This window comes from Phoca vitulina, unplaced genomic scaffold (assembly GCF_004348235.1).
Source record: "Phoca vitulina isolate PV1807 unplaced genomic scaffold, GSC_HSeal_1.0 scaffold22, whole genome shotgun sequence".
Classification (NCBI taxonomy): domain Eukaryota; kingdom Metazoa; phylum Chordata; class Mammalia; order Carnivora; family Phocidae; genus Phoca; species Phoca vitulina.
The window spans coordinates 12,854,602-12,879,094 of record NW_022589725.1 but is presented as its reverse complement, the minus strand read 5'-3'; the positions used below and the strand labels follow the sequence as shown (position 1 = coordinate 12,879,094).

Genomic DNA, 24,493 nt, shown 5'->3' with positions numbered 1-24,493 from the left:
CAGAGGACTCCTGCCGCATCCAGACAAACCTTAGTGTTTTCATTCATAAAATGAGAATAATAATAGAATCTCTCCCCCCACATAGTAATGAAGTCAAGTGAGAAAATACGTGTAAAGCCTTGAGCAGTCCGGTCTAGCAGAGGGCAGAGTTAGCGTCACATCTGATATTTAGCTGGTCCTCATGGATATAGTCAGACTCCCTGTTTATGACGGTATCTACTCTGATTTGATTGGTGCCCATGCTGGAATGTGCAATCATTGTTAGCTATTGATATGTTATTAGTCCCTCTCCCGCACCGGCCCAAGGTATGTATATAGTAAGTGCTCAATCATTGACAATCCAATCAAAGAATGAAAGTCACCATCTGGATTAGAAAACAGAGGTTGGCTCCAAATTCAACAATGCCCTAGACCCAAACAGTGACTCACAACTATGGAATTTCCTCATCTCAAAGGTACTTAAAGTTAACTTATTCCGATCCTTTTTAAAACTGTGTTTTTTTTTTTCTTGACATATTTAAGTGTTGGAAATTGGAAAATCCACAAAAGCACAGAAAAGAAATGAACTGCTATTATAAATGGTTATACACAAATACATTGATGTTACAATTATGCATTTAATACATAGTTGTGTGTACATAGTGCTTTGAAACATACTTTTAAAAAGTTTCTGGGCGTCTGGGTGGCTCAGTTGGTTAAGCAACTGCCTTCAGCTCAGGTCATGATCCTGGAGTCCCTGGATCGAGTCCCGCATCGGGCTCCCTGCTCAGCGAGGAGCCTGCTTCTCCCTCTGACCCTCCCCCCTCTCATGTACTCCCTCTCATTCTCGCCTCTCAAATAAATAAATAAATCTTTTTAAAAAAAGTTTCTTTACATTTTCCTCATACTTTAAATATCTTTAACTACATCATTTTTAATGACTGCATAACATTCCTCATCAGGAAGTGGGGATAATTAAAGGTACCTATCTCAAAGGGTTATGCCATGAGCACTGACAAGAGTTATGTCATGTGAAGCTACCTGGCATGTAAAAAGCTCAATAAACAGCTCTTCCTCAGGATGGATTTATATAACCAATCTTCTTTTGCTGGGCATTGGAGTTATTTCCATTATCTTTCTATGTTAAATAACTCTGGACTATATTAATCTTTGTTCATATCTTTGGTCATTTCCTTAGTAAAGTTCAGGACTGCTAGGTATGCACATTTTACAACTTCCCACTGTGCAGTTAGGGGAACAGAGAGGGAACGGGGCTAGCCCGGGCTCATACAGCGAGCTGCAAAGTCGGACCTGGAGACTAGCTGGGGACCCTAAATGGTGCGTCATCCTGTTGGGGACCAGGAAAAAGTCCTGGTCAAGGGAAAAAACTAGGCTCCTGAGCCGCGGCGGCGCGGGAAGAACAGGCCAGCGGGGCTGAGCGGGGACTGAGCTGGGCGCCGGGGCGGGGCGTTCACTCACTGGGCAGAAGCTAAGCGGTCGCCTGGCAACCCGGGCGGCGCGGCGTTCGAACGGAAGCGAGGAACCAATCAGGATGTCCGGGGCAAACCATTCCGGCGACGGGGGGGGGGCAGAGCGACGAGCTCACTTCCCCTTCCTCTGCGCCCCTGGGACCTCCGCTCTGGTGGGGGCCTTGGGACAGTCAGGTGCCCCCGTCCATCTCGGGTGCGCACAGCAGCTCCGAAGAGGCCCCTGCGGGTCCGCAGCAGTTCCGAGCCTCGTTGGGCGTGGCCATTCCCAGCCCGGGTCCGAGCTGTCAGCCTCTCCAAGACCCGCACGGGAGGAGCCAGGACTCGCCTAGCGCGGGCTCCAGGTGAGCGGGCGGGTGGTCTGGGGCGCGAGCCCGGGTCTGGGGGGCTCCGTTCACCGAGCGCCTGCTGTAGGCGTCCTCCCCGCGTCCTACGTGCGGGGAGGCGGTGGTACCCCATTTCACTGAGGAAAATGCTGAGGGGCAGAGAGGCAAGTGTCCTAGCCCAGCGAGGTCTGCCGGAGAATCCAATTCAGGTCTTTCAGCTCCACTTCGAAGTCTCCAGTCTGGGTAGATCTAGATTTGTCTTGAGAGGCCCAGACACGCAACTGGTGGTCAGCCTCTCAGCCTCTTAGCCGCAAGGCTGCTAAGCCCAGGAGCCCTGGCTGGATCATTTCCCTCCGGCCCCGCTCCCGCACCGTCCTCTGGGTGCCCCTTCTGGGCAGCTGTCTTCTCTTCTCCAGAACGCCAGAGGTTGGACTCAGGCTCGTTTGGGGTCCTTCTGCCCACGGGTCCTGACAGCAGTGCTGTCTCTCTCAGAGGGCTGTTCTGGGGGGATCTGGCAGGACGGACATTAATGGGCTAGATGCTAGGTGGGCAGCAGGTGCTCTGGCCCTGGAGCCGCTTTTAGATTCTTGGGAATCTGCCCCAGGTTGGGGGAATGGGTAGAGGCAGCCACTCAACCTGAAGCCACTAGTCATCAGAGACTTTGGAGTTGAGGATGGGGTGCGACCCCTCCGGCTGGAGCATCTGACCTAGACCAGGCCCTGCCTCCTGGGGATGCTCTGGGAACTCAGAAAATAAGTCTTTCATTTATTCTTTCAACAAATATTTATTGACTTCATATGCCCTGCCCTCCCCCTTGTCTATTTTGTTTCTCTCGGTGGCATTTACCCATCTGATGTCCTATGTATTTCACTTATTAGGGAGTTGATTATCTTCCTCAACTGGAATGTGATAGGAGGAGGGGCTAGGGTGAGGCAAGTGAGGCCCTCGCCTCCAGGGCAAAATTGAGGGGTGCCAAAACCTCTAATCAAGATAATTAAAGCTCACAGTTATTATTTTTTAAAAAGATTTATTTTAGGGAGAGAGAGAAACAGAGACAGAGTGTGCGAAAGGGAGGAGGGGCAGAGGGAGAGGAGAGCCCAACCCCGGGGAAGGGGGCGCGATCCCAGGACCCTGAGATCATGACCTGAGCAGAAACCAAGACTCGGTCGCTCAACCAACTGGGCCACCCAGGTGGTTGACAGTTCTTCACTATTTGCTGTGTGTTCTGCTGGTGGAGATCAACTCACATAGCCTCTGTGGAACACAGTACAGCGTCTCTGTCACGATCACAAGCACGTCCCCAGCCCAGCTGTCCCACTTGTCGGCAACACGATGTAGGTGCAGAGACGTCGCAGGGTGGTTTGTAATAGGGCAGGTCTGGACGTACACTAAGTGGTCATCAGCAGGGGCTGGCGGCTCTTTATGTACTGATGTGCCTCCACGTATATTATTGAACAACCTATATTATTAAGTATATTAATAACATATTAGAATTAATAATATATTAACATTATTAAAACAACATGTATTACTGAGTAAAAAGAGCAAGGTGAAAACAGTACACACAGCATGTTGCCATACCTGTAAAAAAATAGAAAGAATATATGCCCATTATTGCTTGTATCTGCCTAAAATCTCCCTAGAAGGACACACAATTGTCTGGGTATAGTGGCGCTTGCAGGGAGGGGAACTGGGTGGCTGGGGACAGGAGTGGGAAGGAGTTTATTTTTACTTCCTTCTCTTTATAGTTTTTGAATTTTGAGTCACAGGCATATAGCACCTGGTTGAAAAAATTACATATATATAAATCATTACAGATTATATATTTAGTCATAAGATCACTGCCTTGTCTGTGATCTGTCCTTGACTTGCCATGTGACTTTGGGCAAGTTTCTTCACATCTCCGGGCCTAGATAAGATGGTGAGCTCAGGCCTGGGAAGGAGGCAGTCCGGGACAGGAAGTGGACTTGCCCGTGAGTCTGCCCCAACCTCCACCTTCCCCATCCTTGTGAGCCGGGCCCTTCCCTGAGGCGATGCATGTGGTCTCTCTGTGTCTCCATTGCAAGTCCCTTTATCCTCATTTTGCAACTTCAGGTACAAACCGAGGCACAGATAATTGGGTTGGCGGAGTCGGGCTGTCCATTGGCTGATAGGAGATCAGTGCTTCAGGCGCCTGTGCCCACAGCCCTCCTTCAGCCCACTGAGATGTGTGCAAGGGTGCCCTGGGCAAGGCTGACTGCCGGCAGGCCAGGGCATGAGTGTCTGGGGAGACTCCAGAAATAGCATGGGGCCTGGCGTGGCCCTGGAGGATGCCCAGCTGGGTGTCTCTGACCCGGACAGCTGGGCTGAAATCGAGCTGGGCTGCCCTATTGGCCGGCCCCCTCCCTGCTGCCTGGAGCCTTCCTGATCCTCCTCTGGGGCAGGTGAGGGCCTCCCTGTCTCCCCCCAAGTCAGGGCCTGGCTTCTACTGAACAGAAAGAGAGAAGCAGGTGGAAGGAAGGGGTGGGGTAGGGGTGCAGAATGTCATGAAAATTCTAAACATGGAAACCACACCTCTTGCCCCCTCAGCGAAGAATAAACAATCACTAACACCTCCTGAGCACTTACTGTGTGCCATGTACTTTATAAGCATGCACTCATTTAATTCCCTCAATCCTATGATGTCAGGTAGTTACCGCTGCTATTTTTTCCACCTTACAAAGGGAAACTGAATGCAAGAGAGGTTTAGTAACTTGGACCAGGTCATCCAGAGCAGGAATGTGAATCTGGGGGTTCTGACTCCAGACTATGGACTCTCTTTTTCTTTTTTTGGAAAAATATATATAACGTAAAATTGAGTATTTTATCCATTTGTAAGGTACAGTTCAGTGGCATGAAGTATATTTACACTGTGCGCAAACCTCACCACCATCCACCTCCAGAACTTCTTCATCTTCCTAAATGGGAACTCCGTACCCATTAAACACCAGCTCCCCATTTTCTCCTCCCCCCAGTCCCTGGAAAGCACCTTTCTATTTTCTGTCTCTGTGGATTTGACTGCTCTGGGTACCTCATGTAAATGAAATCATATAATATTTGCCCTTTTTTTCTCAATATTTGTCCTTCTGCATCTGACTTATTTCATTTAGTGTAATGTCTTCCAGGTTCACCCATGTTGTAGCAAGTGTCAGAACCTCCTTGCTTATAAAGGCTAAATAATATTCCATCCTATGTTCATCTGTCCATCTGTCTACGGACACTTGGTTGCTTCCACCTTTGGGCTATTGTGAATAATACTATTATGAACATTGGGGTACAATATCTGTTCAAGTCCTTGGTTTCAGTTCTTTTGTGTAAAAAACCAGGAGTAGGATTGCTGGGTCCTATGGTAATGCCTTTTAAATTTTTCCTAAGTGCTATACTGTTTCCACCATGGCCGTGCCATCTTATATTCCCACCCACAGGGCACAAGGATTCCAGTTTCTTCATATCCTCACCAAAACTTGATATTTTTTTGTGGTTTTGGGTTTTTTTTTTTCCTTGCTTGCTTGTTGTGGTATTGGTTATCTTGATGGATGTGACATGTTATCTCACCGTGGTTTGGCTTTACGTGTCCCTAATGACACATGATGCTGAGCATCTTTCCGTGTGCCTATTGGCCCTTTGTACACTTTCTTTGAGGAAACGTCTGTTGAAGTGGCCCTGCGTGCTTAGATTTGTAAACTCTGAGAGAAGTGGGTCAACATTCTGGGTGGTGAAGTCCTCACCCAGGAACTGGACACCGCAGAGTCACATTCTGGTGGCATTTGTCATGCACAGGCTGGGAGAGAGGCACTGTTACAAGTCCTGTTTTACAGTTGGGGAAACCGAGGCCTGGGAAAGTTGACTATCTTACCCAAGGTCTCATAGCTAATCATGGGCGGAGCTGGATTTGAACCCCAGTAGGCTGGTCCCAGAGTCCATGCTTCAGAGGTGGCCGTGGGGCTGGAGTGGGGAAGGGCACTGTAGGAGCAGACCCCTCATGTGCAAAGGTTTGGATGTGATGTCTCCGGAGAAAAAATGGCTCATCTAGAAGTGGCCAGGGTCCAGCTTGAATGGGGGTGACTTGAGGCTGGAGGGGAGTGGGGAGAGAGGAGGGAGAACCCCTGCGGTGGGACTGGGGGTTGGGAGGAGGCTTGGTGCTGAAGGGCCTTAGTCTTTGAGGTGGCCTGGGTTCCAGTCCTGCCACTTAGTCAATGGTGTGCCCTGCACACACCTGTGTGCTTGGTCCCTGGAGGATGAAAATACAGAAATAGGAAATGAGGGATTGATAAGTGAATATCTAAAATGACAGCATGGGATGAATGTGTGGAAGGGAACAACCAGGTGAGAGAGTTGGCGGGAGCCTCAGGGTAGTCAGGGAGGCCTCTCTGAGGACGTGAGACCTGAAGGAGGTGAGCTAAGAGGTTCTAAGCAGAGAACAGATGGTACAAAGGCCCTGAGGCAGGAAAGACCTTGGCATGTTTGGGAACAGCAGGGAGGGCTTTGTGGCTGGAGCAGAAAAGCCTGGAGATGAGCGGGAGTGGAGGGCAGGGACTGGATCCTGGAAGGCCTGAGGACCAAGTGGAGAGTTTGGGATTTATTCTAAGGTGATCTGGAGCCATAAGAGATCTAATTTCTGTTGGGAAAATATTGCCATCTTGCTCCCATTTTACAACCGAGGAATCTGAGACCCCGGCCCAAAGCCAGGAATGCTTCCTAAGGTGGCTTCTCCCTCTGGGGCCCAGAGAGGGAGGCTATAGAGTCTTTTGGTGAGTGGTTCCTGGGTTCAAATCCTGGCTCTGCCATTTACCAGCTACGTGACCTCTGGCAAGTGGCCCCACCTCTCTGTGCCTCAGTTTTCTCAACCGTAAAATGAGTGTAATAGGAGTACCTCAGGGTGAGTGTGAGGATTCAATGAGTCAACATATATAAAGAGCTTCGAACCGTGCCAGGTACAGAGAAAGCACTTAGAAAATTTCTTCCCTGTTATATTATGAAAATGTTATTGTTTCCTGCTTTTACTACTATTATTGCCTAACTGAGCCCTCCCTCCCATCTTACGCCCTCCCCCATTGTTGCCTCAGTAGAGGGCCAGGCAGAGGGACCCAGCAGGAACATTGTGGGAATGGTGGTCTTTAGGCTGGCCTCGCTCATTCCCCTAAAATCAGGCTCCAGGGCCTGGAGGAGGCCTCAGAGCTGACTCACTCTCAGGGGCAGGAGAGTTGTTCTCTGAGTCACTTCCTGTCCCCTCATAGCCCTCCATCCCAATCTGGGTGCAGCCCCCACTGGGCACAGACATGGAACTGGGCCCTCTTTGGCTTCCCAGAGCTTAGGCCCGACGCTAGTGGGCACTTCCTGCTCTGGGCCTCAGGATCCCAATGGAAACGCCTAATCAAGTGTACCACCTGAAGTGACATGATAGGGCTTGGGTTGGCAGAGGAGACAATCATGTCCCTCCCAAGGATTCCTTCCTGCAGTGTTGCAGTCTTCTCATCTGTAAAATGGGGATTAAATAGTTCCTCCCCTATGGGAGGTGGGGATGTCCAGACACTTACATAAGTACAGTGCCCGGAACTCAAAAATTCTAGTTATTCTTATTACTATTGTTGCCGCTGTTACTAAATGTTCACAGCCTGCACAGGGTTTCTATAGGCACTCGCAGACGGTAAGAACTCACACTGACCTGGCCTGGAAGGTGAGACTCTCCTCAGTGGCAGAATGGAGGGCCAGAGGGGTCCAGCAACATGCTCAGGGACACACAGGTAGAAAGGGTGGCACTAAGGCTTGGTCTAGAGGGAAAGTGCCCAGGTCGGACTCCTCAGGGTGACTTTGGGCAACTGGCTCAGCCTGTCTCAGCCTCAGGATTTCATTAGTCAAATGCGGATAATAATAGAGTTCACTTCACAGGGGTTGTTGGGAAGATTAAAATGGGTTAATTAAAACCAGGAACAGCACTTTCTCGTGCCCGGCACAGTCGACATTAACACGGGCATTGCGGCTGTGGGGGAGGCGGCCTCAGTTTTGCCATCTCCAAGATGGGTGCCCTTGCAGGCCGCCGGAACTGCGGGTGTGGACGGCCCCGGCTCGCGGGACAGCTTCCTGGGGTAGGTCGGGGCGGCTGGGACCGGGTTCCCGCGCCGAGGCGAGCCCACTGCCGGCGCGCCAGGACTCAGGCTCCCGCCCCTGCCTGGCTTTGGTTCTTCCCTCTCGCGTAATACCTGGGCCGGCGGGTTCACCTGCCGGGGGCCGGCCGCCGGAAGTTGCGCAAACGCGTGTTACCTGAGCTCCCCGTGGGCCGGGCCGGGGGAGCGCTCTGTAGCGGCGCGCGCGCCGCCAGGTATGTGCGGGCGGGTGGCGCCGGGCCAGGGTAGGGGGCTGCCGGGCCAGCCCTCCCTTCTCGGGAAGGCGGGGACAGGGCAGGGGCCCGCCTTCCCGCCGGGAAGAATCCTGCCGTCAGCCCCCTAGTTTAAGAGCCAGGTCGACCCCGGTCAGAGAGGGGCGGCGAGCGGCCAGAGTCACACAGCGCGCCGGCGGGCTCGCGGCCTCCTCCGCCGCTGGGAGTCTTCAAGATCGCCCCGAAGGGGGTTAGGGCAGAAGCCAGAGCGAGCATCTGAGCTCCCCCAACCCCTAAGGCTGTCTCCAGGGAAGCAGGTGGGAAGGGGGTATGGTGACAAGGAGAAAGGCTCACGGTTGCCGCTCCGGGGGCCATTTGTGGGTAGCATTTGAAATACGTGGGTGGGGCGTTGGCGATGAGAGGAGGCCTCAGGGAGGACGGGTCCCACCCGGGGACTGGGACCCCGGCTTTAACTCGTAGGAGTCTCTACACCTCCGTTTGCCCACCTGTGAAGTGGGGCTTATCAGATCAGTTTAGGATTAGCCTCTGTCACGTTCCTCCTTTGTCTGCGGCTCCGACTCCGACCCGCGGTCCTGAGCGTGCTTAGAGACCCCGCCGGGGTGGGGGTGGGCGCGATTTGGGAGTTGGGTGGTCAGAGTCATGATAAAAACCAAGAGCCCAGTTCTTGGAGCGCAGCCTTTTGGTCAGGTGCTGCGAAAGTCCTCGACCTGTTTTATCTCTCCATCCTCCAGGAGACCTGGAGGCTCAGGTCTATTTTTAACCGCATTTCAGATAAGGAACCCGAGTGTGTAAGAGGCGCAGCTGCTGGAGCGGGGCGCACAGCGGGCAGGTGGGCGAGCTGGCCAGCGGCCCCCAAGCCGGGTTTGGCTCCTTGCGTGTGTCCCGGCCGGGGCGGGAGCCCCTGCGGCCAGCAGGTCGGTGAGAGGGCGCGGGGTTTCTGCCCTGGCCCTGCCCATCTGACCTCCTTCTTCTGTTTCCCCGGATGGTGCCCGGGAGGGAATCGCCGCCGCCAACGGGTTGGACTGGTTTGGTAGGCGGAGGCCCCGGGGGTGCGGCAGAGTCTAGTTAGCTCGACAGGGCTCAGCAGGGCTGCCTTTCCAATCAGACCCTTCTTGCCTGAGGTCTCCTGGGGGTCGTCCGAGTGGGGCAGCCTTACTTTCCCATCTACTCCATCTCTTCTACCTTGGGAGCAGCTCTGGCTCTGGGCCGCAGCGCCCAAGGTTCTCTTAACTTGCCATTGCTGCCCCTGCAGAGGTCTCAAACTGGGGGCTAGATTGAGGTGGGGAGAGCAGATCTGTTTGCAGACATGTTTGTTTGCTCCATCCATGCATGTTTTAAAAATTATTATTGGCGGATATGCTGAGATTTAAGACTCTAGAGTGTTCATGCCCATCTGGATTTCCAGCTTCCTAGCACATTCCATACCTACCACCTTGGACCCATATGCCTGCAGTGGGTTGGATGTGTCCCTCTCTGGTTTATCCAAGGTCTGCCCGTTCACATTTCGTCCCCATGGACACTCTAATTCAATAACAATTTATTGAATACCTATTATGTGTCGAAAGCAATGTCCCAAAACAGATTCAGTGAGCAAAACCGACAAACCCCCTGCCTTCATGGAGCCGATATTTTAGGGGAATGAGAAGAACAGAGTGTAAAATGACATAAACGTAAAAGATGAGTGAATTAGGCCTCATAGGAATTTGTGTCTTATTTATCGGCTCTGGGACCTAGGATGGTCACTTCTCTAGTTCCAGTTTCTCCAACTATAAAATGAGATGACAGTGACCCTTCTCACAGGCTTGTTGGAGGATTCCAGAAGAGGATGGTGTCAAATGTCTAGCACACAGTAGGGATCCCTGCCTTCCCACCCCGATGCAGACTCTCCTCCTGTCATTCTGGGTGACCACGTGGGGCTGTCCAGTATAGCTTTCGGCTATGGATGGACATCTCCGATCTGCACTGTCTGCCCTAGTGACCAGTATAGTGGCCGTCGAGCACTTGAAATGTGGCTAGTGTGACTGAGGAACTGAAGTGTAAGTTTTCATTTAATTTAAAGCTAAGTTGAGTAGCCATATGTGGCTAGTGGCCATTAAATTAGACAACACAGGTGTAGATGACAAGTCCTTTTGGGGATTACCTAGATAAAGTCCTCCTCTCTCATTTTACAGAAGAGAAGTTTCCGGACTTGGTCTGTAGGTTTTCTTCTGGCCCATCTCTGGGAGAGTTGGCTGGGGACACTTTGTGGCTCTAGCCCTTTCTTGGAAAAAGGATCAGGGCTGGCCTGATGCCTGGGGCACCAGGCCCTGATGCTTAGGTGATCCTGTGGACACTTGTGCACCTGGGTGTGGGCCCCCTTGTCTGTGGATGCCCATCCTCTGGCTGCTGGCAGATCCAGGGTCTGCTGGATGCTCTCAAGCAGGGTTGTGTGATTGTGGGCTTTTCTGGCTTCTCTTGGAACAGCATAGCTCAGGGCTGACATTTCTAGCTGACAGGCATCCTTGGATCATTGTGGGCCTGGCACTGAAGTCCCATACTGGAAGCTGATGAGTGTTTGGACTTCACTGGAGTGGGGGATGGAGATTTTCTACACTCCTCCTCCACCAGTTTTATTGCTATGCCTGGGGCCTGGCATGTCTAGACGGGTGAATAGCACGGGACAGCTTCCTGCCTGGGTGGGTAAGGGTGGGAGGTGGTACCAGGTTGTGTGGGGGCAGTCCAGGTAGCGTGTGGGGTTGGAGCCCTTTCTCTGGGTCACCAGATGCACCAGCACCTCCCTGCTTGGAAGCAAGGGGGCAGAGCCACCAACTTGGTGGGTTAGCTTAATCGTTGAGCTCCCTATCTGCAAAATAGAGCTGTTAAGGGGACCCATTGAGGTTAAGCTGGCTGGTGCCCAGCATATGGCCTGGAGCCCACTTTGCTTCCTTTAAAGCGTGCCTTGTCCTGTCTTTTCTGCCCAGGCTGCTCACGTCTTTCTTTGGCACTTTTTTATTTTCTCTCCGCCTCAGGTGGGCCTGGTCCTCTGAGAAGGGAGGCGGGGTGTGGGTGGAGTCACAGGCCCCTCAGTGGTGGCTTTCTGTCTGCTGATTGGCTCCCTTTGAACCAGGGGCGTGGCTATTACCTTTTAATAGGAAAGGCGTCTTCAGCCTCTTTCAGTCTTGGCTGAGCCTTTGTCTGAGCGTGCTCAGCCTCTTTCTTTCCTCCCCTGTAGCTGTTGCCAGCATCCAGCTGCCAACTTTCTGCCTGGATCTGTCTCCTCATTTCTCCGGTCTCCTCAGACCGAAGCCCTTGGGGTATGTAACAGCCATGCCTGTGGACACACTGACTCCGGGAGCCCGGGACACCTCTGCCCTACCTTTCCGCCTGCGGACCAAAGTCCCCGGCTACCTGCTACGGAGGCCAGCAGATGGTGGAGCCCGGAAACCTAGTGCTGTGGAGCGCCTGGAGGCCGACAAGGCCAAGTACGTCAAGAGCCTGCATGTGGCCAACACCCGCCAGGAACCTGTGCAGCCCCTGCTGTCCAAACAGCCGCTCTTCAGCCCTGGGACTCGGCGCACAGTGCTCACACCTAGCCGCCGAGTCCTGCCTGGCCCTGGCCGCCGGCCCCAGCTGGACCTGGACATCCTTAGCAGCCTCATAGACTTGTGTGATAGTCCCGCGTCCCCTGCCGAGGCCAGCCGTACCCCTGGACGGACAGAAGGAGCCCACCAGGCGCCCCCAGCCACCCCTCCACGCCCGCCACCAAGTACGGCTGCCGTCCGCCGAGTGGATGTCCGTCCCCTGCCCGCCTCACCTGCCGGGCCCTGCCCATCGCCAGGCACTGCCGCCGCCTCTGGCCCAGCCCGGCCCCCAGGTTTGCAGCGCTCCAAGTCGGATTTGAGTGAGCGCTTCTCCAGAGCAGCAGCTGACCTGGAGCGATTTTTTAACTTCTGCGGCCTGGACCCGGAGGAGGCCCGGGGGTTGGGTGTGGCCCACCTGGCGCGGGCCAGCTCAGACATCGTCTCCCTGGCCGGGCCCAGTGGCGGGCCCGGCAGCTCCGAGGGGGACTGCTCGCGCCGCAGCTCTGCCACCGTGGAGGAGCGGGCCCGGGAGCGCGTGCCCTATGGCGTGTCGGTGGTGGAGCGCAACGCCCGCGTCATCAAGTGGCTGTACGGGTTGCGCCAGGCGCGGGATGCCCCGGCAGCCGAGGGCTAGGCCTCCACTGGGCTCGGCATTTGCCACAGGACAGATCTGAGAGAGGCAGCTGGCCCCTGACCTCTTCCGCATCCATTCCCTGGCTTGGGGCAGACCGGAGGCTGCTGCCTTGTGTGAACTTGGTATGGAGGCAGAGGCTCAGAGGCTGGACCAGCATCCGTCTGGCAAGAACTGACCCTGGAGAGAGTTGCCTTTCGACCTTGGGCCACCCACTACCCCTCACGTGTAGGGGTTTTGACATGAGTCCTGACTGGTTCTTCTCGTGGGTTTGGATTTGGGGCACTTAGCCTTCTCCGCTGAGAGTGAGGGGCCAGAGGATCTTACTAGGCTTACCTAGTGGTTCTGTTTCCTTCTTCCTTGGCCTCTAACCTTTGCTGACTTCCTCTTCCTTTCCCAGTGGGTCCTGGTTCCCTGGGAACTTGCTCTGGGTGGAGGCAGGGCCTTGGCAGCCTGGCCTAGGTGGGTAGACTACAGGAGGGACTGGTGGGAGTCTGTACTGCTCTGACTTCCCTCCCTTTGGTTAATAAACACAAATGTTTGTTTTTCAAGGGCTGGGTCATCAGACTCTTCTGTGTTCACAAGGGGAAGGGGAGGGAGACGTCTTGGGGTGGGGCCTTCAGAACTCCGTAACTGTTCATCCCAGGATCTGGGAGAGGGGCATGAGGTCAGTGTTTGGCCCAGCCTGAGACTTGAGACCTGAGAGGGGATTCTCATAACCCCCCCGGCTGGCCTGCAGGCCTCCTTCATAAAGGAGGAAACTGGATCTGGCCACAGAGTGAATCTGGATAGAGCTGGTACTGAGGTCTTTCCCCTGCATCAGGAAGGGACCTGCAGGGGAAAAGCTGATGGCTGCATGGATCCTTCCCATCGCTGCCCAGTTCCCAAGGGGGCAGGAAGCTCAAAGAGCACAGACCCTGAACTGGAGGTGACAGAGGCTGTAGATTGGGGGTTGGAAGCAGGAGATCTTAGAGGAAGAGGGACTTGGGGTGGTCAGCACAAAACAGGCAGCCTTGCCTCCAACTCTGCGTGACCCGGGATAAGGCAGTCTCCGTCTCTGGGCCTCAGGGGGCTGGGGCAAGGGGAAGGATGGCTGGTACTGGGCTTTGAGGTCTCAGCTCCTTCCTGTCTCCCTCCAGGCAGGTTCCCTGCTGGGAGGTGCCACCTTGGCTGGTAGTGCAGCCGGGGCTAGGGCCGGGCACGCAAAGAGTGAAAGCCTGGGTGGCCTCTGCCCACCCCCGGGGTGGGAGTGGGGAAGGGCTGGGTGGTGTTTCCTCCCTCAGGCTGTGTCGGCTGCAGCACTCAGAAACAGGAAGCTCTAATAGGGGCCCTGGTGACAGGTTTGATGTAAGTTTTATTTTAAGCATAAAGAGGAGATTTCCGTTGGGCTGTTGACAAACATCCAGGTCAGCCCAGCTGTCTGTCTGTCTGTCTGTCTGACAGTGTACAATCAACCCCCAGGGGATTGGGCTGGGCCTGGGTGGTTCAGGGAAACAAGGGGAAACTGGGTTATAGAGGAGAGTGGTGTTCAAACTCATGAGAATGGAGTCCAGCCCCTCATGATACAGATGGGGAGACTGAGGCACAGGGAGGGCTATAATCTGCCCACAGGCACTCAGCGGGTCTGACAACGCAGGAGTTGAGCCTCCTGGTCCCCAAGTTAAAGGAGTGATGGGGTCAGGAGGGATAATCTGGGCAGGCTCTGCAGAGGAGATGTCCTCTGAGGTGTCAAGGACCAGCTCCTACAGGCAACCGGGCCAGAATTCTGGGCCAAGTAAGTGTTGTCCCTTCCTGTGAGCTGCCAGCACACCAGAAACCCAAGGGGTGTGTTGGCTGCATTTTAGATCACAGGACTGGTGGGGGATGGGCCGGGAGACCCCTTGTTCCTGGAGAAGGTTGAGTGGTGGGTGCAGACCCTTCACACTCATCCTGTCAGTGAATCTTCAAGTGACCTTTCCAGGGTCTGTCTGTGAACAGGAGGGGTAGTGGCTTGGGGGCTGTCACAGAGAGGGTCTGTACTCCAATCTGGGGTCACACCCCACAGTCAGTGGCACTCTGCCTTCCTGACTCTCCTCTCTTCCCTGTCCTGGGTCCTGGCAGCCTTTCCTGCTGTCACTTTATTGAGCATCTGCTGGGTACCCAGTAGTGAGTAAGCCAGACATAGGTCCCGCTATGTTGGGTGGAAGAAAATGGGCAGCTCATCAGCAAACACATGGTCGTATAATGTGGAGCAGTGACTCCTGCCCTAAGACCAGACCTGTTCCCAGAGCTGGGCCGGGGGGAGTCAAGAAGGGCTTTGGGAGGGTCTGTTGGGAAGAGAGCAGGGAGGCATTCTTGGAAGTGGAGAAGGTGTTTCCTGGTCCCTGGTTCCAGGAGGGTTTCCCTCCTGCTAGAATTCTGGAGCCCATCAGCCTCCCCTGTGGGGACCTGGGGAGGGAGTGGGTGAGGGCTTCTGTTGGCCTCAGGGATCTGCGGAAACAGCCTCTCTATTGTTCTGCCTGCAGTCAGAGTGTGAGGGGCAGTGAGCCGGGAGGGCCAGCAGCTGCTGCCCCCTCCCCTGGGGCTGCCTGGCTTCCATAGCAGCGCCTCCAGGCCAGACTGGCCCCAGCTGCCCAGCCCTAATTAGGCAGAGAGGAGATCTGCTCCCAGATCTATTTCCCAGCAGCTAATTATATACACGTGGGCTTGGGAGCCCAGCAATCTGGCTGCTCACGCCTGTCATGAAGGTGTGATGGGCCCCTGGGAAAGGCACCTGTCCCCACCTGCCAGGCCTCAGTGTACCCTTTTGGCAGAGGATGGGAGGTAGCTAGAGGGCCCTATTCCTTTCCCTGGTGAAATGGTTCTGGTTCTGCTACAGAGGCATTCAAGGGGACCAGGGAGAGGAGACACCCATCCTGCCTGACATCCTGTGTCCAGGGGGAGCAGGGAGGGATGGAGGAATTAGTCTATAGGGCCCTGACTTTAGATCCCAGGGGAGGGGGGGACATAGGCAAGAGCCTGGTGACAGCTGCCCCCCCAGATAGACCTGCACATGGGCTTAGAGCCGTGTGGGTGTTCTCAGGTCCAAGATGGAACACCCCATTCAGGTTTTTAAAAAAATACTATTTTTCAGATAATGCATTCATGTATTTTCCCCAACACTTTATTAAGAAAAATCTCAAACTTAAAGAAAAGTTGAAAGAATGCTATAGCAAACACTTAAATACCTACCTACTGGATGCACAATTCTTCCTATTTTGTTAGATGTGCTCTATCAGGCATCTATCCATCTAACCATCTATCAAGACAACCTATTTTTTTTAAGCTTTTCAAAGTAAGTTGCAAACATCAGTATGCTTCCCCTTAAAGGCACTTTGGCATGCATATCATTAGAGATCAGTATTTGTTTAAAGTTTTTTTTTTTTTCCCGTCTGTGTGTGCATGTAAAATTTACATCCTGTGAAATGCACAGATCTTAAAGGTACCATTTGCTGAGTTTAGACAAATGCATACTGTTTCCCAAACCCCAGTCAGGATATAGAACAACATATAGAATAACCATGGAAAGTTCCCTCATGTCCCTTCTCTGTCAATTCCTGTCCCTAGCTCATGGATATTTCTATGTATCTGTATAAATTAAGTAGTACTAATAAAAAGCATTTCCTTGCCGTGTCCTTCCCACTCCTGACCCCCAAAACAGCCACATTCAACTCTTTTAACTATTTCTTCTGGTACTTTATTCCATATTTCTAAGTAAGATGCTTTTCCTGTGTTTTTCTGGATTAATTTTAGGCAAATATTGCCTGACTTTCCAGTCTGATGTCTTCACAGTGTCGCTTCTGTAGCTTGACTGCCTGGGTTTGAATCCCAGCCCCTCCCCTTCCTGGCCCTATGACCCCAGGCAAGTGACTTAACCTCCTTGTGCCCAGTTTCCTCACTTGTAAAATGAGAGTAATAAGAATATTTAAGTTATTGGATTGTTACGAGGATTTAACATGTAAAGTGCACAAGAATAATTACTCTGGAAGTGGTCAAAAATGTTTCTTTTTATAATTATTATTATCAAGGAAGAGTTAACTTTTCTCAACCTCCTATCCTTTTAATCTACGTTTATCACAATTTTCCATTAAGTGAATATTTAGTGTTATTTATACTGTAACTATACAAATACTGTTTCCTGCCAAGCCAAATCTCATATGATGGTTACATTTCCCTTCTTGTGAAACTCTTGGTTTTTCCTGGAGTTACTGCCTGCCTTGCTTTTCATTCCTGTGGTTTCCTCATAACCAACCCATCCTTAATTCTCTGACATCCTCAGTGTCCCCATAGTTACACATAGAAGGTAATGTATTAGTTCCAACTTCCTTCCTGAACCCTTCAAGTGGTCTTTAACACCCCTCCACCACTTAAAAAAAAAAAAAAGTAGGACCAATTTTCAAAAGAGAATCTCAAGCACAAGTACAATCTGTAATGTATGCGACCCTGCTGTTCGAGGGTCAATCTTGCTAGGGAGGCTGAAATGAAACCCAGAGGTCTAATTATGCTCTACAAGGCCCTCATGACCTAGATTCCTGTTACCCTTCCCACATCCTCTTTACCTCTTCTGCTACAGCCACACTTCCCCCCCTGATGTCCCTGCCAGTGGGTCTCTAAAAGTGATAAAAACTGAGGCTGTGACCCCCACCGCCAGGCCTTTCCATTTACCCAGGGGGGGGAACCTCTCAGCACTGCCTGCTCACTGTGCCAACCTACAGCTCATTTTGTGCCCTTCACTTTATTCATCCATTTGTTCAACTAAAGTCTGCTGAGTCCTTCACCATACCCTGCACTGTGCTGGGCAGCAACAGGGACATAGCGCTTGGGTATTGTTGACCTACCCATTCCCAGAATGTATTTATATTGACATGTGGGCCTGAATAGAGGCATGTGTGGGGTTGGGTGATGGCTGGGAGTGTCTACATGTGACCTATAAGGGGTGTGTCTACATGGGTGCTGACAGATTTTCTATAGGAGGCCATTTATGTACATTTATGTGCACATGTGTATGTGTGTAGGTGTTGTCTACACAGTGTATGTTCACTGGTTATGTGTATCAGTTAGTTTTTGCTGTATAACAAACCACCCTAAACCTAGTGGCCTAAGATAACAATTTATTAGTCCATGATTCTATCAACTGGTAATCCAGCCTGGGCTCAGCTGGGCAGTTCTTCTGGTCTTACCCAAGCCCACTCATGTGGTTGCAGTCAGCTGGTCTAGGAGGGCCTCACCCACATGTTTGACAGTTGGCAGCTGTTTGAGGGGTGCCTCCAGTCACCTCCATGAGGTTCACCTCCATGAGGCTAGCTTGGGTCCATTCACATGGTAATCTTGGAGTTCCACATTGAGCAAGAGAAGACAAGCTTCAATGCACATGAGCTTTTGAAAGACTCTGCTTGTGCTGTGATTACTAATGTCCCACTGGCTAGACAAAGTGACGTGGCTGAGTCAGATTCAAGGGGTCAAGAAATAGACTCCATCTCCTAGTCATATTGCAAAAGGGCATGAGGACAAGCATGGAGGACTGATTGCAGCTGGTTTTCAATTTAGCACAGCCTATGTGTGCCAAGGGGAAGTCCCCAGTTTGGCAATCAGAGAAACCTGGATATCCTGGTGTTGCCACTTACTTGCTATCTGTCCTTGGTCAAGCTGCCTCACCTCTCTGAGCCTCACAAACTGGAGAGAATGGAATGAAAGGAGACAATCTTTATAAAGTGCTTGTGCTATTCATTTGTTCATTAATGCAACACGTATTTGTTAGCACGAGGCACACCCTGGGGACACTGTAGTGAACAAAATGAACCAGAACACCCACCCTTGAAAAGCTTAGTCCTGGGCGCCTGGGTGGCTCAGTTGGTTAAGCGACTGCCTTCGGCTCGGGTCATGATCCTGGAGTCCCGGGATCGAGTTCCACATCGGGCTCCCTGCTCAGCAGGGAGTCTGCTTCTCCCTCTGACCCTCCTCCCTCTCATGCTCTCTGTCTCTCATTGTCTCTCTCGCAAATAAATAAAAAATCTTAAAAAAAAAAAAAAGACTTAAAAAAAAAAAAAAAGAAAGAAAAGCTTAGTCCTGGTTGCAGACAGACGTTAATTGACCATCCCAATAATTTTATGGTCACTGAAATTAGGCCCTGGAAGGAAGGAGGGATTGCTGACTTGGCCAGGGAGGTCTGGAAGCCTGAGCTGTTTGAGCTGAGGTATGAAGGATAGGTAGGAGTTAAAGAGAAGAGGGGATAGGAGTGGAAAAAGATTTCAGATTGAAGGAACAGTTTGTGCAAAGGCCCTGTGGTGAGTAGATTCTAGGAACAGAGAGAAGGTGGGGGGGGCTGGACCTGGAGCACAAGGGCCAGACCGTGCAGGGTTATGGGAGCCTTTGAACAGTTCGAGGGTCAATCTTGCTAGGGAGGCTGAAATGAAACCCAGAGGTCTAATTACGCTCTACAAGGCCCTCATGACCTAGATTCCTGTTACCCTTCCCACATCCTCTTTACCTCTTCTGCTACAGCCACACTGCCTCCATGATGTTCCAGAAACATACCAGACACATTCCTACCTCAGGCCCTTTGCACTTGCCACTTCCATTGCCAGTGTCTATCCTACCCCAGATATGCACATGATTCAATCTCTTATGTCATTTAGGTCTCTGCTCACATGTCACCTCCTCAGAGAGGCCTTCTCTGGCCTGCCCACTCACCACCCTCCCTACCTAAACCATCAGCATCCAGCAATTACTAGTTCCCTATCCTGGTTTTTTTTTTTTCTTGCTGGAAAAATACATACCAGCCCCTGACTCACAGTAAACAGAGGCCACATGATCTGTTTCTTGCCTCTGTCTCTTACTAGAATGCAGCTCCAGGAGGCCGGGATTTGACTCTACCCTAGGCTGTGTCCCCATCCCCTGGGGAGCAGTAGGTATCCCATAAATATTTGCTGGATGAAAGAATGAGTGAAAAGGAGTGAGCAAATGGCATACAGGAAAGAACTGGCTCCTGGAAATTAGGAGGTCCGGGTTGGGTGACCTTGATAATTGTTCACCTTTCTGTTCCTTGGCTTCCCTAGCTGTGCTGTGAGGCATTTGTGGTCTCTAGGTAGGTTCTGTGGAGGTGACAGGGCCCTGTCGGGGAGGAAGGGAGCTGGGCCCCTCTCCCTGGCCCTCCTGGGGGATGAAAATAGCCTAGCCCAGCCTCTAGGTTGGCCCCTACCCTCACTATGGCACCCAGCTGGAGCCAGGGGGCTCTGTCTGGAGCCTGCCAGCCTGGCGCTGGGCTGGGATCGCAGCTTCCTGACAGCTGGGCCAGGCAGCCCTGGGAGGTTCTTAAGGGCACACCGGGCCTGTTGGATGTCCCCAACCTCCCTCCCCACCTAGCCGTCCTCCCTCAGAGTCCACTGGCAGGATAAACCCCTTAATCCCCTACATGCCTGCAGTCTTCGCAGCTTGCAGAACTTTTGCTTGGTCTGCATCCAGTCGCGCCCTGCACCGTATCTGCCTTACCCGGGGGCCGCCAAGGCTCAGAGAGGACAGCTGCCTTATTGCAGGTTACAGGCTAGCACGTGGTACAGTTACTACTGGAACCCGAGTCTGGCCCAGTCCTGTCCTGCCAGAGTGTGTGTGTGTGTGTGTGTGTGTGTGTGTGTGTGCGCTGGGGGTGGCATGACTGCCCAATGGCAGTCCCCTCCCTTCACTGCTGGCCCCCTGGGTCTCTGATCTCTGATAGGGAGGGGGTGGTGGTTAGTAGCACCTAAAGCCAGGCTGCCAGGGTTCAAATCCCAGCTTTGCTACTTCCTAACTGGACTATTGGGTCCCCCCATCCTCCACCTCAGTGTATGTCATTAGGATAAATCCCTTAATCCCGGACATTATCAGGCCTAACTTTATGCATTGACAAGGTTTAAAAGAATTAGTTGCCAGTTTTTGGTATGTAAACCGTTGGAAGAATCACATACACAAACCAACTAAGGTACATCTATGAGGCCCCAAGCGCCCAGCACAGAGCAAAGTTCTGCCTGGGGAGCTCATTCCTGGGAGAGAGTGCCATTGTAAAGTGGTATCTTCATTTCCTCCAAAGGAGCCTCAGAAAGGTGAAGCCATGTACCCAAGGTCCCATGGCCAGGGAAGGCAGAGGCAGGAAGGGAGGTGAGTTGGGGGTTGCTGAGACCCCAGCACTCACCCCTCGGGGCTCCTTGAGACTTAGTAGTGTTTATTCAGGCTGGTGTGTCACTCCCTGTCTGGGCCTTGGTGTTCCTCTTGGCAAAACGAGGTGGGGCAGTGTGAATGGAGAGGGCCTGCCCCAGCCCCAGGGGCAGAGGGGCCTGTCCCAGCCCATGGACATGTGGGCTCAGGGGGACCAAAGCTTCCAAGTTCTCAAGAATCCAGATCTCAAAAATCAGTTAGTAGGTTATTCTCTCATTGTTTAAATGTGGGTAAGTTACTGTTTAAATGTAAAAATGCCCCCATACAAAGTATATATAATGTTATTTATTTCGCCATTATTTGTAATAGCAGACAATTGAAAACAGCCATCAGTGAGAAGTAGGTGAACCAGCTTGGGCCCAGCCACACAATGGAATCCCACGCGGCCATAGGGAAGATGCCATGCGTGCACTTGATGTGGAATGACAGGATGCCTGGGTTGGTGAACAAGCAAGGTGTGGAATGGCGCGCACAGTGTGCTACTGTTTTTGGAAACTGGAATATATGTCCCCACACTCTTGCTGGCATAAAGCCTCCCTGGAGAGTTACACCGTGAGCCCTGCACGTTGGCTGCCTGTGGGGGAACCGGCTGGCTGGAGCCAGGGTGAGAGAGAGACTCACATCTTAATTTTTGTAACTTTTGAATTTTGAACTATGTGAATGTATTCCCTATGCGAAAAAAATAAAAAAAAAAAAAGACTAAAAAAGAAAAGAAAGGGAAAAAAAGAAAGAAATTTTAAACCCAGGGAAATAAAACAGAAAGAAGAAATCTGAAACAGACAGACAGACATGAGACGTGCAGGTAGTTGCTCCCCCCTCCCCCAGAGCAACCACAGGCCACGTTCTGGGTTTTGTCCAGCTTCGTTCTATGGCTCCACCCTCTATGGTAATATTTTGGTTTCCACACGCAGAGCACCCACGGGAAACGCCAGCCAATGGGCATCAGTTCCGGGCTGGGCCGCCTGCCAGGGTTGACACAGCCCCAGGATGGCGTTGTCCAAATGCCCGAGTGATGACGCAGCCCCGGATGGAATGATGACACTTTCCACAGTCTCACAGGCCCTACCGGTCTGGCGTTTGTCTGACAACTTCCAGGTGGGTGTGTGGACACTTTCAGCAGCCATCCCCATCTACTAGCTCTGAGCCTTCAGGGACTAAACCCATCCATCCATCCATCCATCCATCCATCCATCCATCCATCCATTCATCCAATATTTATTAAGTACCTACAATATGCTCTCAAGGAACTGAAGACAGAGCAAAGAACAAAACAAAAGTTCCCACTCCTGTGGAGTTGACATTCTAGTGGGGAGACAGGCAATGCATGCCAGAGTGGAAATGTCCTGGAGGAAATGAAGCCAGGAAGGGAGTGGGGGGGACTCTAGGTTTTTTTTCTTTTCTCCTGAAGTATATAATTGACATACAACAATGTTGACCCATTTTAGGTATATGGTTTGGTGAGTTTCAACAATTGTATTGTATGCACCACTACAGACAAGTTCTAGAAGATTTCATCATTCCAGAAAGTTCCCTCCTGCCCCTTTGCAGCCAGTCCTGCCTCCCACCCCACTTCCCATCTGGGACACTGCTGGTCAGTTTTCCTTCGCTAGGAAGGATCGGATTTGTCTTTTCTGCAGGTCACGTAGGTGGCATCTGGCTTCTTTCACTCAGCGTGATACATCTGTGATTCACTCATGTTGTTGTGTGTCTGTCTCTTTTTGTTGCTGAGTAGTCCAGGGTACAGATGTCCCATGTTTTGTCTGTTCATCCAGTCTATTGAGGGGCATCTGGGTTGTCTCCACGTTTTGGCTATTACAAATCAAGCTGCTATGAGCATCCCTGCACAGCTCTCGTGCACATACACTTTCATGTCTCTTGGGTAAATGCTGGGCCTCCTGGTAAGTGTATATTTAACTTTATTAGAAGCAGGCATTGTGCTTTTATTTTTTAATTTTTAAAGATTTTATTTATTTATTTGAGAGAGAGAGAGAGAGTATGAGCAGGAGGAGGGGCAGAGGGAGAGGGAGAAGCAGACTCCCTGCTGAGTAGGGAGCCCAATGTGGGGCCCAATCCCAGGACCCCAAGATCATGACCTGAGCCGAAGGCAGACGCTTAACCAACTGAGCCACCCAGGCGCCCCGGATTGTGCTTTAAAATAGTGCGGTCAGTGTGGCGCCTGGGTGGCTCAGTTGGTTAAGCGACTGCCTTCGGCTCAGTTGGTTAAGCGACTGCCTTGGGGTCCTGGGATTGGGCCCCACATTGGGCTCCCTACTCAGCAGGGAGTCTGCTTCTCCCTCTCCCTCTGCCCCTCCTCCTGCTCATACTCTCTCTCTCTCTCTCTCTCTCTCAAATAAATAAATAAAATCCTTTAAAAAAATAATGAAATAAAATAAAATAGCGTGGTCAGGGGCGCCTGGGTGGCTCAGTCGGTTAAGCATCTGCCTTTGGCTCAAGTCATGATCTCGGGGTCCTGGGATTGAGCCCTGCATCAGGCTTCCTGCTCCGTGGAGAGCCTACTTCTCCCTCTCCCTCTGCTGCTCCCCCTGCTTGTGTGCTCTTTCTCTCTGTCAAATAAATAAAGTCTTATAAAAAAATAAAATAGCGTGGCCAGGGCAGGCTTCCGCAAGCAGGTAACATTTCATCAGAGACTGGAAGGGGGCAAGGGAAGCCTCATGGATGTGTGTGGCAAGACTGTTGTAGGCAGAGGAACTGGGTGGGTGGTGTACCTGCTGTGTTTGAGGAACAGCACGGAGGCCAGGCTGGTGGGGATGGAGTGAGTGGGCGGGGAGAGGGCTTGGCGGTGGGGTCAGTTGTAATAGGGGCTTCATAGGGTAGGGCCTGTAGGTCATGGTGAGGACGTTGGCTTTTACTCCGAGAACCCATGGACGGTTTCTAAGCAGAGGTGGGACAGGATCAGACTTGTATTTGAACATCCTCCCCTGTGCCAGGCTGCCCAGTGGAGAATGGGCTGCAGGGCAGCCAGGGAGGCAGCGGGGAGGCCGATGAGGAGGGTACTGCACAGTCCTGGCCGGAGACGGAGGAGGGGGACTGAGGTGAAGGGGGCAGAGGGTGCGGATGGTCAGATTCTGGATCTGCTCTGAGAGTGGAGCCGACAGGGCAAGTATTGGTTGTGGGAGGCGAGGGAAAGAGGACATAAAGGGTGATAGAATCTGAGGTGGCCTCTCAGATAGCAGCCGAGAGTGACCCCCCACCCCCACCCCGGCCAACAGCCAGCAAGGAAATATACACTTCAGACCGGCAACCACCAGGACCTGAACTTGGTGGACCACCTGAACCACTCTGAGCCTCCACAAAGGAACAACGCCCAGCTGACAGCTGGATTTCAGCCCAGAAAGACCCTGAGTAGAGACCCTGGCTATGCCTGGACTTCTGAGCTACAGAAGCCGTAAGGTTGTGGTTTTCAGTCACTACGTTTGTGATAATGTTTCCTCAGCAATGGATAAGTGATACAAGCATCTTAGAATCCTATAGTGTCAGAGCTAAGAGGGTCCTTAGCAGCCACTGAATCCAACCTCCTCATGTACAGATGGGGAAACTGAGGCCCAGAGAGCAGCTAGGACTTGAACACTGGTTCTTGCAGAGAGACAGCATCAGGCAGAAGCTGCCCCAGCCGTAGAGGCCCCAGCAGGCCCAGCCTCTCATCTCCTAGGAGGCTGCAGTATGAACCCCTCTGCCAACACCTCCTCCATCGGGGCCCTGGCCCCCCAGAGAGCCGGCTTCTGGCCACCCACTGAATACCCTGAGCTCCTGGGGCAGCAAGCTCAGGCAGGCTCCCTGCTGGGCCAAGCCAGGTGGCCAGGAGGTAGAGTTCTCACCCCCACAGCAGAACAGGTCCCGAGGGTGCGGGAGCCAGGCCCAGATCTGGGACCCCAGCTGAGAAGGACAAAGCACAGGCTTAGGTCAGAGGGCCTGTGGTTAGGATCCCAGCT

At 52.3% G+C, this 24,493-nt stretch overlaps 1 protein-coding gene across 2 annotated transcripts; it reads left to right on the top strand.

The window, feature by feature from the left end:
- The first annotated feature begins 1,602 nt into the window (after positions 1 to 1,602).
- On the top strand, positions 1,603 to 23,930 carry FAM110A (family with sequence similarity 110 member A). 2 transcript variants are annotated; one of them, XR_004301239.1, is made up of 3 exons: positions 1,603 to 1,810; positions 21,455 to 21,638; positions 23,774 to 23,930. XR_004301239.1 is itself a non-coding variant. In XM_032419667.1 (2 exons), exon 2 carries the CDS (start codon positions 11,454 to 11,456, stop codon positions 12,339 to 12,341), a length of 888 nt encoding a protein of 295 aa, XP_032275558.1. In that variant the 5' UTR covers positions 1,603 to 1,810; positions 11,359 to 11,453; the 3' UTR covers positions 12,342 to 12,881. The 2 variants fall into 2 exon arrangements, 1 of the variants encoding a protein (XP_032275558.1); XM_032419667.1 differs by lacking the exons at positions 21,455 to 21,638; positions 23,774 to 23,930 and adding an exon at positions 11,359 to 12,881.
- Positions 23,931 to 24,493: the final 563 nt, after the last annotated feature.